Source organism: Enoplosus armatus, chromosome 6 (assembly GCF_043641665.1).
Source record: "Enoplosus armatus isolate fEnoArm2 chromosome 6, fEnoArm2.hap1, whole genome shotgun sequence".
Lineage (NCBI taxonomy): Eukaryota > Metazoa > Chordata > Actinopteri > Centrarchiformes > Enoplosidae > Enoplosus > Enoplosus armatus.
In genome coordinates this window covers 26,097,868-26,113,428 of record NC_092185.1, presented here as the reverse complement: position 1 = coordinate 26,113,428, position 15,561 = coordinate 26,097,868, and the positions used below count along the sequence as shown (strand labels likewise).

The following is a 15,561-nucleotide window of genomic DNA, read 5'->3' as shown; positions in this document are numbered from 1 at the left end:
ACGAGTGACCCTCTCTTCAATTAGGTTTGGAGTGCTATTTCACATCCAAAGTCGCAAGAGGAAGGAAGTCAAACTCAGTTGTGACACTTGCACGTGTATGCACATTCACATGCAGCTGTATAACCATCACATTTCCCTTAAGCATCAGCACAATAAGTGATGCTTAAGGGGAATGGAAAATGCATGGTCGTACTTGTGATGACACATTTGAGTTAATCTTTTATAGGAAGGCAAACTGTAATGTCAACAACAAAATTCAAGTTTGTGATGTGAATTGAGGAAGGGTTTGCTTTGGTCACAAATACAGCCTTCCTCTTCAGAGCTGTTGTAATTGACTTATTTCTTGGTCTTGTCCAATGAAAATGCATTGTTTAAGAATTTAACATTGGCCTAGTAGTTTTGATATACTGTATAAATAGCTAGGTCCAGAGTAAAGACTGGTTGACTTAAAGGACATGAAGTGAAGTAAGAAGCTTTTTCACCCATGAAATACAAAATGATATACATGCAGATCTCATTTTCTTCCTGAACTGGGGTGTAAAATAAATTATACAAGATTCAATATTCATTATCAGTTATACAGTGACATAAAAAGGCAGCTGATTAATCATTTCAATAATCATTTAAATCATAAAACCTGTTGTTTTTTTTCAATTTTAGATGATATTTTGTTTATATTCAGTTCATCGAGTCAATATGCCTTTTTTTCCCACAGCAGACATTTTGATTTGTCATAGGAGGAAATGTACAGGGCTTTACTGTTAAAAATAAAAAAAAAAGGAACAAAAAAAATGGACAAAAAAAAAAAATCACACGCACCTCTCCCACAAGATAATTGTGCCAGAGATAGTGGGGACCACAGAAGAAGAAGTGAATGAGTGAGTGACTATGAACTTTACACATACACAGTGTACATGTGGTTTGAATGCCTTCCTAGTCAGGTATTAACTATTAACTATAAATCGATAGATTTACAGGAGGTATACATATATATACATATGGCATATCAAAATGTCAGCTATATATACAGTGCTTAACAAATGTATTAGACCACCACCCAGTGTAAGGTGTTTGCCACCGCTGCCCTAAATGAACAGTATTGCTGATGACCAAAACATTTGATGTCTCTGTAATGGTTAATCCACCAGTATGTGCAAGCCAAGCTCTTTAATCAAAATGATATCTTTAATGCTGAAATATAATTATTGTTGTTATCCATGAATTCTCAAATTTACTGTTTTACAAAAAAGCAGAAGACAAATAGTGAAGCACATTATTATTTTTTGATTGAGATGCCAAATGACAGTTATTTACTCGCATTCCTGAACAGAAACATTTGTTTTAGTGGTTGCAAAGAATGCAAGCTGTTATCAGGGCCAAAGGAGGTCGTACAGAATATTAAGATTTTTGGTTAATATATGTGAATAAGGACTATTTAGTTGTTCCAGTTTGTTATTTGCCTAATAAATAACAATACAATTTTTTAGTTTGAAACAAGTTTTTGACAGATTTCTAAAATATTTGTGTTTTCTCATTTTTATGACAGGTGGTCTAATAAATTTGTTAAGCACTGTTTATAATAAATGCACCAACAACTTTGATATTGCCTAATTTCTACATAAGTAGCCGGGAGGGGTTTGCTTGTGCAAATGCTTTAATGAGGAAATAGGTTTCTTCCGTCTTTCCCCGGGACACCTGAATGCAGCACTTGGCAGCACAAATCCTCTCCGTTAATCGCCCCCCCGCCGGCTAGTAGGGATTCAGACATCATGCAGTCGTGGGTCTGTGGGTGGTGACAAGCCATAGCGGGTACGATCTCAGTGACACACACACACACACACACACACACACACACACACAGAGAGTCCTGCTCTGACGGTGAGTTCAGGAGGAAGCTGCAGCTAGCTCCATGGCGATGAAAATGGATTTAAATGCCATTATAGAGCAAATGGAGTCGGGAGAGCAAGACACGGCTTTTGCGGCTCTACAGAGCTACAACAAGGAGGTAAAGACCAGCACCGCAGCGCCACAACAGACCCAGCCCTCTGTGTTGAAACATGAAGTTCATCATGTTGTGTTTTTCTGGTCTGTAAATGTCGCCTTCACTGCCGCAGCACGGTTAGCTTCTGTTCAAGCTTCTACAGGGTCCGTTACAAGATAACACCCAGGTAGATTAGGTCTTCGTGGTCAAGAGCGCCAGCTTACCTACACAAGAACACTGAAGGTTTTTAAACTGACATTTTAAAATCATTTTATATCCTCATGTAGAGACACTCAAGCAGTTTTAAAGCTGCATTCATTTTGTTTGGCCACTTGGGGGCAGCAGAACAAGTTCTAAACGCGACACTGACATCAGGCCCGAGCCATAGTGAAGTGAACCAAGGGGGGGGGGGGGGGGTTCCATCAAATGAAATTAATTGATTTAACCATGCAATAGCCTCAACAACAAAAAAAAGGCTTAATAACAACAACAACAACAACAACAACATAAGGCTACTGTTTCAAAAGCTGAACTCTATTTGGAATTTATGGATGACTCTCTTGTCGAAAAGCTGGTTCTGGAAACGAGGTTGAAAAAAAAACATCGCATTTGTTGGCCAGAAAACCAAAACAATGAGCTTTAAAAAAACAAAAAAAAAACAAAGCTGTATCTGTTAAAATGTTCACGTACTTTACAAGTGGGGCTGCAACTAACGGTTTGTTTTCATTATCGATTTATCTGCCGATTATTGTCACGATTCATCGCTTAGTCAAAGAAATGTGAAAGGTGACGCCTTCAAATTGCTTCGTTTGTCCAGCCAACAGTCCAAAACCCAAAAGACTCTTCATTTACTGTCGTAAACTTAAATATTTGCTTGAAAAATGACTGAAACGACTTATGGATGATCAAAATAGTTGACAACTATTTTGCTTTCGATCCTAATGATCGTGTAATAATCGTTGCAGCTCTACTTGTAAGTGAAAATGTATTGGAATGTTATCTAAGAGGGATTGTTGTTGTGAAACGTAAGTATAACCATGTGGAGGTAAAGACTAGACTATTGCTGTGTGTGTGTGTGTGTGTGTGTGTGTGTGTGTGTAGCATGACACTGTATCATCCATAGGACATGTGAGGCTGTGTGAAGTACTGTGCTTATGTATCACAAGGTATAGAACATACAAAGTGGAACTTGTCGCCCCCATTAGACAAGCACAATGGTTGGGGGGTGGGGGGGGGGTGGCTGCAGGAGGTTGTGAAACGTGTGACTTGGTTTGTGACCCAGTATTGTGTGTGTAGGTTTTCTCATTGCCACGACGTGGGTTTTGACGCTACGAGCGACATCTTTCAAGTTGCAGTCATTCGATCCATTGTTCATAAAAAAATATATATTATTACAGCTTGAAAATAAAAACAAAAAATGTGAAATACCGATAATGCTCGTCTATTTATTGATATTATTAAACTGACAGTAAATTTGAACGCTCAACAAAACAGAATGTGGTCATATGTTGGACTGTAATTTGAGCATTTAAAGGCAAACTGCTGCTTTTTTGCAATTTGCATTAGGAATAAACAGAGTAACTGGGTAACTACACTCTCCGACGCTACATAGGTTAAAATTCAACTCTGGTGTTGTAATAATGGGGGTTGATTTTGCATGGAGACAACGTGGAGCCCAGCCTGCCTGTTTTTATATTTTATAATCAAGTATGCTGTACATGGAGCTTTGCACCCTCCACACACGCCCACTCACACTGATACTCGGAACTAAAGTGGAAGTAATCTGGCCACAATAGAAAAGAAATTCTTTTTTATTAGCAGTATGGTGTTTTGTCCCCCCCCCCCCCCCCCCATTTATGTACACATGAAGAGGACTTAAAATGAAAAGCACCTGACTGTGCATGTAACTCGGTGTATATTGGGTTGTACGTCTTGTCAATCCGCGCAGCCCTTTGCGAACCGTTAAGGTCGAAAAGCGCAATAGGAAGTCCATTTACACCAAAGTTTTGGGGCTCTGGAAGGGTGCGGCGATGCCAATCCATTGGTCCGCCGACAAAAAAAAGTCCAATTACGGAATTAATGCCAGCCAGACAGAATGAAAGATTAATGAACGATTCTTAACCAACTCTGTAATCCACGGCAGTTCGTTGCCTAAACTGAGGAGCTGTCCTTTTACTCTGGTGACTTTCTTTAGAGTCACCTGAAGGCAGCAGGTATCTACATTTACGCACGGTCGAGCCGCCGGTTAAAGGGTTGCGCCACAAGCGCCAGATTGTTGCAAAATAACCCCCAGAAACCTGCGGTGCAAATCAACGGGTGTGCTGGAGGTGGACGCGTCGAAAGCAGTTCACACAGCTCCACGGTAAATGTGTCAAATCGATTGAAACTTCTCTTTTCCGCTAATTACTCCTTCGAGACCATCTGTTCCTGCCAGTCCTCCATCTAAAACACCAGGTTGCTGGGGCAACGCCTGCAGACACGATGCAGGGATTGATGCTGCGATGACCAACATGATGTGGGAGATGTGGGAGATTGCAGTGGTGTTCCCAGAAACAAAAGACATTATGTTGCAGTATGTAGATTAACAGTCAAATCTAAACTGAATTAAAATTAACTGAACAGTAAGAAATCAAATGATACGACATAAAACTTTTATTTATGGCGCTACAGTGGCATTGAAGTGCAGAATTTTATTGTATGGATCTTTGAGGAAAAGAGCCCTGTCCCCTTTTAAAAGGAGCTGAACGTTTCTCGTATCCTAGTGCGCCACCAGGCCACGGAAATACCAAAAGTGCACTTGGCGCCGGGCAGGGCGCACTTGGCTGCCAGCTGCACCTTTGCCGCTGGGTTTCCCGAAAATAGAGCCCTCAATCTCAAAGTGGGTGTGCTTCCATTTGTCTAACTGGCCACCTAAGTTTTAGGAACATGCCGTCTGCTAACCCCAGGCTAGCGCTGGCGCGTGGGTCTCTTAGGCGACGGGCGACTTGTGCCGTGCGGGAGTTGATCTTGAAGGCAATAGGATTAGATTTCCCTGATACGCAAATAGAGCCTCCTGCAGCCCAGTCAAATCCCACTGCGCTAAAGAGCTCTGGGAGATGAGGAGCTTAGCGCTGCAGGAGACTCTGCTATAAGCTGCACCTCCCTCAGTAGGCTCGGTTGTCCTTTGCTGTTAGCCAAGCCCTAGAATACACATTGAGTAAATGCACTTTTAATTTGTATATCAAAGAGAGTGCTGCAGGAATGAGTCGATGGGTTTTCTGAATGGGGTTTTTTGGTTAGATGCCTGAAATCAGGTCTGTGGTTACACACAAGCTTAAGGGATTTCAACGTTAATGTCCTACGACATAGAATACATCAGTAGATACCCCCCCCCCCACTCGTGAATTTTGAAGCTTTTATGCGTCTTAAAAAAGGCCGTGAGACTACAGAGGTTGTCTTGGACATTAAACCTTTTAATGCCGAACACGGAAAGTCATCTACTCACTAGTCCGCCTTTACAGCCTCGTTGTGTTTATGCTCTGCATCTATCTGTCTATATATCTATATCTATCTATATTCAGAATCAGAAATACTTTATTGATCCCCGGGGGGAAATTACACAATATTCTCTTAAAAGTTAAAAACTTTTTGTGGAGGGAACCAGGGTGATACTAACTTCAAGGTTGGCCTACAAAAATACGTCATCTCTGCAACACTCTGTTAACAATATTTATATTTAAGCTATTAGAAGTTAACTTTTCATAACTGGACAGTATAACTGGACAGCTACGACATATGTGTTTGTTGTAGTTCTAAATGAATGCGTCAGTATTAAACTATAGGTAAATACAGCAACAGTGAGGCTTAGCTCAAGCGCTTGGTGCTAGGGTTATTTGTGTAACCGCCACCAACAACTGAATAAAGGATAAAAAAAACTTTCTCAGCGAGAATCACGCAAATTTGATTGAAAAATGTGTTTGAAATGTGCGTGAATCTGGACGTCCAAATCAGCCGAAAGAAGCAACAGAGGACTTTTGAAATAACTTTTTGAAATATCGACATATTTTTTATTTGTTTCCATATGGCATTTTGTAAGCAAGTGGTCATGGTATAAGTGGGATAGTACCCTCCAAGTTTGTATGTTCCATGATTGTAATGGGTTCCGTGGAGGCAAACCTTAGCCCAGGGATACTCAACTTGCCCCGGGGGGGTCAGTTTTGCAACATGACACGAGGACAGGGGCCAGTTAATAAACAAATATTAATAGGCCTTTCTGCCAGAAAGCCTTTCTAACACATGGTTAATGTCGCAGTTTGGTTAGGTTTAGGCACCAAAACTACTTGGTTAGGTTTAGGAAATGATCATGGTTCGTGGTACGTTGACTTTAGGTTTCACACGGGACACGAACAGCAGTCTCCTGGGTGAAAGTCCTGTCTGTCTGTCTGTCTGTCTGTCTGTCGGAAAGGCTTTCTGCCAGAAAGCCCCGAAGGCAAACCTCTCCCACCTGCCCCGAGCAGGTGAGGTGTACATGAACTTTTTGAAACCAAACACTTCCGCGCACTGCACACTGCCTACAACAACGTCACGCTGCTTCTGAGAGACAAACTCATTATTAGGTTAAATGCATGTCATCTGGTTGTGACAAACACGGCAGCTTCAACATCTTCAAGAGTTACTGTTTCATGTCTTTTTCTCTTGTCTTCTCTCCTGCCTTTTCCCTCTCTTCCCCTGTCTCCGTCCTCTTGTCTCTTGTTCTTTCTGTGTTGCTTCCTTCCTTCAGATGAACCAGTGCTTTACATTCAGCAAGGAAGAAGAGCGGGACAGAGAGGTATTCTCAACATTAGTACATTTTCTCTCTTCAGTTAAGACAAGTTCTCTTGGAAGGTTTCCCTAAGTAATTTTACCTTGTGTCACGGGTGTGTCGGGTTTCCATCCAAATGTAACGCAAATGTTAACAGATTTCCAGAAAATCGGCAAAAGAAAATGCCATCCACTGCTATGTGTTATGTGAATATTAGGAGTTGGTTTGAGGTAGTGGACCCATATACCCAATGATCCGTTCTTTCTTCATTTACAACTCTACAGTCTTTTCAAACAGTGTGTTTCTGACTCTTTTTGAGAAAAGACGAGGAGGAGGAGGAGGAGGATGAGGACTATATGTTGCTGCTTTGGCAAATGTTTGCTGGGATAACTTCCCCCACGTCTGATAACGAGCCGCTTTCGTAAGCTTTTTGACGTGAAACCTCTCATCCACCGCGTGGGGAAACAGGATTAGCAAAGCTTTTACAAACTGACCCTCGTTAAGTTACTGTTTTATCCGTTTGGTTTGCCTTCACCATAGATGGATAGAAAGGGGTGGTTGAGTCTCGAGGCAAAAAAAAAAAAAAAAAGAACTCACCTTTAGTTCAGGGTTAAGTCGAGTTCATGTGCAGCTTATGTTGCCTTTGGGCGCCTTCCATTATCTAACGGACACGTGCACACACCTGCAGCACAGACTGTAGGAAGAAATGATGCAAGGCAGCTTAGCGGACATATTTATCAGTGCTGGTCTTAGCTAGCCAGCATCTGGTCCCCGCATCAGCCAGAAGTGACACTTTGAAGATATTTGAGTCGTCCGTTGACTGACATTCACAAAAACAGAAGATTCTATATTATATATACACACACATATATATATATATAGATATATAATATTTTGCTTTAAAAAAACATTGATCTGAATTTATATGGTCTGAACTTTCTCACAATTCAAATTCCAGTTCCTAATATTCAAGATCTATATTTGAAATGGCTCACATTCTATGAGCTCAATTCAGATTCAATGGGAAAAAAGTCCACTTGATGAAATCTAGATCTGAACACGCCGCTTCGAGTTGTGGATTGAACTTTGAATTTGAGCACTTTGTATATATATTTAGAATATTTGGCACTTTATTTTCTGATTTTTTTTTTTTTTTTTTTTGTTAATTTGGGAATAATGTTTTACATTTTACAACTGAAAATTTCAAAGAAGGGAATTCAGGCCACATAAATTCATGGTTTTAGGTCAAATGTAGTATTTCAATTTAAACATTAAGTATTCAGTAGTGATTCAATTTACTTGAAATGACTTCTAAGATTAAAATCTTCATGGCCATTCCGTACATATGGGTCTAACCTGATGTACTTGTCGTGTGACGCAGCGTCTGGGGGAGCTGGTGCTCGGTTTCCTGAACAGGGACCTGCAGCCTTCCTGCCAGCTGGCCTGTCTGGAAACAGTTCGAATCCTGTCCAGAGACAAACATTGCCTGGACCCCTTCACCAGCCGCTCCGCCATGTCAACTCTGGGCCGCTACGCCGGCCTCACAGTGTCCGGCACTGCCTCGCCTGCCTACAGCCAGCAGGCGGAGGGCCAAGGTAATCTCTTTCCCAAGCATTGTGTCCCGGTGCTCCTGTTTCGTCATTTCTCCCATGAAATCACCTAAATCCCCTGAATTTCAATTATAACATTTCAATTCCTCAATTTGGCATGAGACCCTTTTCACAAACACTTGTCATTGCCAGAAAAAGCTGATTTTTTTTCCGCTTCAATTCAATTATTATCATTATTTTTTTTATTTTTTGCAACTACAGTGATTGTGTGTTGGGCTCTGAAACGCAGGTGACCTGGCGCTCAGCACTGTCCCTGAACACACCCTGTGTAGATGCAGACAGAGGGCTGAAGTGATGATGTGCTAACTTGCTGCTTTTCAACACTTCGGATGGCTGTTCCATTAAGTGTCCCACGAAGCCATTTCAGAGACCCAGCTTGCGCGCTACCAGGGACCTAGATCCAGCTTACCTAAATGGAATGCAGCCATCATTAATGTTACAAATTTACAGTACCTTTTACCTGCTATCGCGGGGAAAAGGTACTGCCCCCCCCCCCCCCACCCCCCCAAATTCCTTCCTCTTACAATGTACACAGGAGACTCGAGGCGTGGCTTACATCGTTCTGGAATGATTCAACTGATGTCTGAATATGGGTTGAATGTGCTACTTGACTTTGCCATTCTTTCTCCTCCTAGTGGAGGGTGAGGAAGGAGAGGGGTCGGAAAGCCCTGACCAGGAAGTGATTGTTGAGGCTCTCAAGTCCGTCTGTAACATCTTGCTCCACAACGAGACAGGACAGGTCAGTCTCTTTCATGCCCGCGTTGACATGAATTCCTCGGATTATAACATCTGATTTGGTTGGTGCTAATTTATAAAATTGTATCCTGGATGGATGGATGGATGGACGGCAGGTGGTAGCAGCAGACCTGCAGCTGATAAAGTGCGTGGCAGAGAGGCTGAAGCAGTGTCACGATCCCACCTGGAGCCACGAGGTATGGACATCAGTTAGGTAGATGTTTTAATGTTAACCTGACAGAAGCTACGTACTTAATCCGCGGGAGGGTAGGATTCCCAGTGTTTTCTGTGTGAGTTTGCATGTTTTTCCCCCCACTATTCTCCTTGGTTCGAAGCCCCCAAAATGAATTCATTCCAGTTTTTAACGAGGGCCAGCTTTCCACCACTCTGGGACCCTGTCTCCAACAACATATGTTCATACACTACTGATCCGCTTAATGCATTTTGAAAGTACAGGACTTTGACAACAGACACTAGAAGCTGCATCCTACATCCCACTTGTAGTTAGGTTAAGGTTAGGGACGGATTTTAGTTAGGGTTAGGGGTTAGGGTCAGTCATATTGAGTAAGCCAACACGCCCCGTCTCAAGTCAGTCTTTTTACTTTTCCAATGAACCAACAACCTTTCGTTTTGCCTAAACATGATCATACAAACATTAATCATGCTTTGGTTGTTGTTAGGAGCAAATAGTGTGGGCAATGATATATGATATGAGATGTTGACTAGAGATATTCAGTGTGAACACCGTGTGAGCAGTTTACAGTACTTGTATGTTCCAAATGTATCATACTCCTCTTGAAGTTGTTGGAAAAAAACGTGACACGGGCAGCATTTGTATCTTTCAAAGCATCTTTTCTATTGCAAATGAGGAGACCGGGTCACACTCCCAATACGGCACCCCAGTTTTGATACAAATGCTGAGAAATTGATACCTTATACTGTGAAGGACATGATCTTGTTTTTCTTTTACAAACCTTTTTGTTTCGACTTTGCCTTAAAAAAAATACTTAGGATTAAGACAGGGATACCCAACCAAAAGAACGACTATAAACACAGACTGGATTAGACTAGATAGTGAGTGAGTGATGCAATCTATAGTCTCCAACGCGCCTGCTCTCTCTGTCTAGGTGCGTTTCTTTGACTTGCGCCTCACCTTCCTGCTGACCGCCCTGAGAGTGGACGTCAGGACGCAGTTGGCTCAGGAGCTTCACGGCATCAGTCTGCTAGGTAACTGATTTCCTGGGTAACCAGTGTAACCACTGACCTGGGAAACCAATGTCAGCTCTCTGGGCTGCTAGCCTCCAAGGTAACCAATGCTGAGAGGCAACTCACCGGGACTGGGTTGCACGAACTAAACTTTTCTTAGCCTGGTCCTAACTGCTAAGTCAGTCTTTCTCAAGTCTACAGAATGGACTTTACGGTGGGTGGGCCAACCAATGCCCACGCGACTATGTCTATTGCCTGGCAAGAAGAAAAAGGTTCTTCTTCTTCTTCTTCTTAGCGAGGAGAAGGCTTAAGCCTAGATGATGTAGCCGGCATAACTATTAGGTCGGACTTAGAATGCCGAGTTACGACCGACTTAGCTTAAGACCAGGCGTATGCAACCGGCCCCAGGTCACCAATGTCACAACAACCCGTGACAAATCTATAACATAATTAGGCAAACACGTACAAGAAGCAAATGATAGAAGGTACAAATGTATCAAGTTGAAGTGTATGATTAATGACTTCCCACCCTGCGTATGTTCTAGGCAACCAGTTGGATGCCACGCTGGGTCTGTGTTGGCCAGACACACTGGAAACGGCTAGGGCGGGGTTGGAGGGCGTCGCCCCCGAAGAACCGCTCCCCCTGAGCCGGCAGCAGACAGAACTAGCCATGGAAATACTGAAGATACTGTTCAACATCACGTTTGACACAACCAGGCGCAAGGTCGACGAGGTACCGAAGACAGTTACGCGTTGTTGTCATTTTCTTTGTGCATCAGCTATTTTATTCCAGAAAAGTGCACCTGGGGTTGGTACATCCAGGCTACCGTAGCTTTACTTCTCTCTACTGCCCTCAAGAGTCTACAACAACGCTAGCTGCTCCGTAAGGCCTTCCCTTAGCTGTTCTCAGGCTAGCAGTGGTCATACAGTGGAAAAGTCAGGGGACCGCCAAAGTCATCAGGATTCATCCTCTGGGGACATCGCATTTCATTGCAATCCATCCAATAGTTGTTGAGACATTTCACTCCGAACAAAAAAAACAACAACAAAAAAACGACACTAGATGAAAAGTCAGGGGGAATAACAAAGTATCATTATGCATGAACGTGCCAGTAATGTGTCTATGCTGTCCTTTGGAAGGACACGTTCCTCGATGCAAGAAGCGTTTCTGTATTTTCAGTGTGACGTGAACAATGTGTGTGTGTGTGTGTGTGTGTGTGTGTGTGTGTGTAACGTCTTGTGTGTGAAGGAAGAGGCAGCAGAGTGCAGACATTTGGGAGCCATACTGAGACACTGTCTGATGAGCCATGCAGACGGGGAGGAGCGGACTGAGGAGTTCCACAGGTGGGACAACACACACACACACACACACACACACACACTTCCTTGCATGTCTGTTTTTTTTTAATGTTCATTGCATGGAAGAAACAGTAAGAAGTAAAATAAATACACTGACTGAATAAATTGCTCTTCCGTCCCCCTCCCACTCCCCCTCTTTTTCTCAGCCATACTGTCAACCTGCTGGGGAACCTCCCTCTGCCCTGTTTGGATGTACTGTTGATGCCCAAGGTGCAGCAAGGATCCTGCGAGTACATGGGGGTCAACATGGATGCTGTCAACATGCTGCTGGAATTCATGGAGAAAAAACTGGACCGGGTAAGACAACGTGTAATGTGGGTTCAAAGGCACGACTCATGACCAGGATCACATGAAACAGTGGTTTTGAAATATGCTAGAATAATATTGATCTGTCAAAAGCGATGCGTTGCTTATTTTCTGGGCGGTACGAGGAAATGAACCGTTGAACCACGGCCGGGCAAACTCATCTCTGTCACTAGGTGGAGCTGTTTGTCAACTGACGAGTGAAACCCTCTTGATTCTAAGGGTGTAAGATTTTTATATACACCTCAGGGCCCCAGACCTCCAGGGGCACCAAAAGATCCAGGTTCACTGCATATCAGTGGGATTTGGCAATTTGATTAACTGTAGATTTGTTTGAATTTGTTTGCACTATTAAGGTATGATATCAACAAAAGCAGCTCATGCTTTAATATCTAATCCTCTGGCCCTAAATGTACATTTAAGACCTTGTTATTTTAGTTCACATTGTGCTCACATGGTGCATACTTCCAAACAAGCAGGCTTATTTGCTCTTGCAGTCCGTCCGATAGGTTGTATTTATCGTCTGCTTGCCCGTCTCCCAGGGACATAAGCTGAAGGAGACCCTTCTCCCGTCACTGAACTTGCTGACCGAGAGCGCCCGCATCCACAGAGAGACCAGGAAGTTCCTCAGGTCAAAGGTCAGCACCGGGCTGAGGCAAAGAGAAGCCACGATGAAGACTTATGTGTACTGTTGGTGTTTTGATCCCTCGGGTATCCATCCGCATGTAAGCCTGTGTGTGCATTGTAGGTGCTGCCCCCACTGCGGGATGTGAAGAACAAGCCAGAGGTGGGCAGCGCTCTGAGGAACAAACTGGTCCGCCTGATGACACACATTGACACTGACGTCAAGGACTGTGCTGCCGAGTTCCTCTTTGTTCTCTGCAAGGAGAGCGGTGAGGGAAATATCTGTATTGTTGATTCCTTTCAATAATTCATGGCGATCTTCGTGTGATTGACTTTTAAGCCTATGACTCCCAGTAACATCAGCCATCGACGGTTCAGTGAATATGTATTTTTGTTTTTATTGGCATCGTATGAATGTACAGGTATCTTTTCAATGTGTTCAAATCCTGCCGTATTAACAGCAATATGTTCTCCATCCAGTTTCAAGGTTCATTAAGTACACTGGATACGGTAATGCTGCAGGTCTGCTGGCTGCCAGAGGACTGCTTAGGGGGGGCAGAGACTCTGGGATCTACTCTGAAGATGAAGACTCTGAGACAGAGGAGTACAGAGAGGCCAAGGCCCAGTCAGTACCTCCACAACACTGTGTCGCCTTACCTCAGTAACTGATGTGCTGTGTTTCGTTGCACCTTTTTTGCAAAAATGATATCGTGCGGCTTTAACCGAAGACCTTGATAGATACATTGGTGTAGCTCTTGTGTCTTGTGTCAGTGGCAGCCGACCAAGCAATGTAGCTCAAACGTCCTCCAGCTTTTTTCTGCAGTATCACAAGGTACTCCCAGACCAGATGGGATATATATATATATATATATAGTCCCTCCAGCGTGTTCTGGGTCTGCTCCAGGGTCTCCTCCTGATTGAACATACCCGGAATACCTCCACAACGAGGCGTCCAGAATGAAGTCTTATTCTTTTCGACACTAACCAAAGCTCATGATCGTAGCCCCCCCCCCCCCCCCCCGCCCCCATAAGCCTTTCTCCAAGTCCACAAAGCAAACTCCCATGACCCCCTCCAGTATCCTTGCAAGAATAAATAGCTACAGCATTCAAGCCCAAAGAGACTACCACTTCTTTAGGTTGCTTCTACAGCAGGCACCTATGACCTTCTGGGCTCCAACTCCAGATAGCGCCTCACGTTTCAGTTCCCCATGTCTTTCCGTCAGTTTACCCCATTACCTGATCCAGTTCACCATTAGGTGGTGATCTGTTGTGTCCAGGACACGGGGTTTGCAGATCTGATGATACGACAGCAACTAGATCATCAGCTAAGGCATTCTGGCACCAGGTTCACTTATGAGCTACCTTGTGCTTACAAATGATGTTTGTTGTGGATGATCCATGACTACCACTTCATTCCAATAAAAAAATTAAAAAAAACATGCTGGTTCAGATCAGCCAAGCCATTCCTCCCAGTCACCCCACAGCAGGTTTCTCTATTGTTGCCCACACGAATGCTGGAAGTCCCCCACAGAACAAAGGAGTCACCGGGCGGCATCCTCTCCAGAACCCCAACCATACATAGGCCAGGGGATTTCGTGAACCCCCCGAACTGCCCACACAGCAGGGACACCCACATAATGACACCACCGAACGAAACAGACAAAACAAAACAGACGATTTCGATTGTTGGCACAAAAAAAAACCCCATCTGCTCCGGAGCTTTTGACCATACCATAAAATTTGACTAATGCTAATGGGAATTAAAAGTAACCATTAATTATGCTAATGTTGCTGTTGTCTCTCTCTCTCGTGTCTCCAGTATAAACCCGATAACAGGAGTTGTAGAAGAGGAGCAGCCCAACCCCATGGAGGGAATGACGGAGGAGCAGAAAGAATATGAAGTCATGAAGCTGGTCAACATGTTCGACAAACTGTCAAGGTCCTAACCAACCCTAACCCTAAATTCAGTAACATATATAACAGGAGATTTGGTTTTCTGCATATATGAAAATTGTGTGTTTGTCAATTTATTACAACTGAAAATGACAACGAATAAGTAGACATTTAGTATCATTTACTGCCATTTGCATGCACACATTGTTATCATTTGAACCATTCCTTCCCGCAGGACCAATTTGATCCAGCCCATGCAGCTCGGCATGGACGGGAAGATGAGAGAGATGACCCCGGAGGATCTGCATAAACTGGCCCACAATCCTTTGTTCCAGCCAGAAGAGCCACCGGCTAACTCGGACAGCGAGGACGAGGCTCGGTAAACACTGGCGCGAAGGGCAGAACACGGATTCAACTCCCGTGACAATCGTAGAGGGTGTGTCTCTGTTGTTTTAGATAGCCACAAGTGCGGAAAGTTGGGATTTGTTTAGAACAGTATGAAGTTCGTGGAACCAGATTGCTGGGCGTTTTTATTTTTTATGTGCTATCCTGTCAACTACAGATCACCAGTGTTTTGCTGCTGACCGCTTTCCAAAGAGTACCATTAGTTTGTAGATTTGCCCCCCCCCAGACATTTGTTTCAGTCAATTTCAGTGCACTATGAAAACCAAACATTTTTTTATTTCGCCATCAAATCTGCACAAAGAGGAACACGTCCAAGTGAGCTTGTCTACAGAACGGACGGTTTGGAAGGTCGACATCGTTCCTCAGTCAGTTCAAATAAGCAATAAGAGGCTCCTTCTTTTGATTGACTGCTAATGTTAATCAAGGTTCAAGGTTCCAGGTACATTTATTAGTCATTCTACTACACAGGGCGGGAAAACAATATATACAGTTACCTATATATATATACATATATTATACAAAGGCAGTCTCAGCGCTGTTCGTAATCCGGCCGATGGTGGGAGTATCGTCCCCAAACTCCACAGCAGAGTTCTCTCCACGTCTGGGATTGCAGTCGTGGGTGTACAGCGTGAACAAGAGGGGGCCGGGGGGGGGGGGGGGGGGGG

General features: G+C 43.6%; 1 protein-coding gene across 1 annotated transcript; it reads left to right on the top strand.

Moving 5' to 3' along the window:
- The first annotated feature begins 1,909 nt into the window (after positions 1-1,909).
- On the top strand, positions 1,910-14,874 carry ric8a (RIC8 guanine nucleotide exchange factor A). Its single transcript, XM_070907109.1, has 14 exons — positions 1,910-2,005; positions 6,741-6,788; positions 8,143-8,356; positions 9,007-9,110; positions 9,223-9,303; positions 10,234-10,333; positions 10,858-11,045; positions 11,562-11,656; positions 11,818-11,968; positions 12,517-12,612; positions 12,723-12,867; positions 13,079-13,223; positions 14,418-14,537; positions 14,727-14,874. Exons 1-14 carry the CDS (start codon positions 1,910-1,912, stop codon positions 14,872-14,874), a joined length of 1,731 nt encoding a protein of 576 aa, XP_070763210.1.
- Positions 14,875-15,561: the final 687 nt, after the last annotated feature.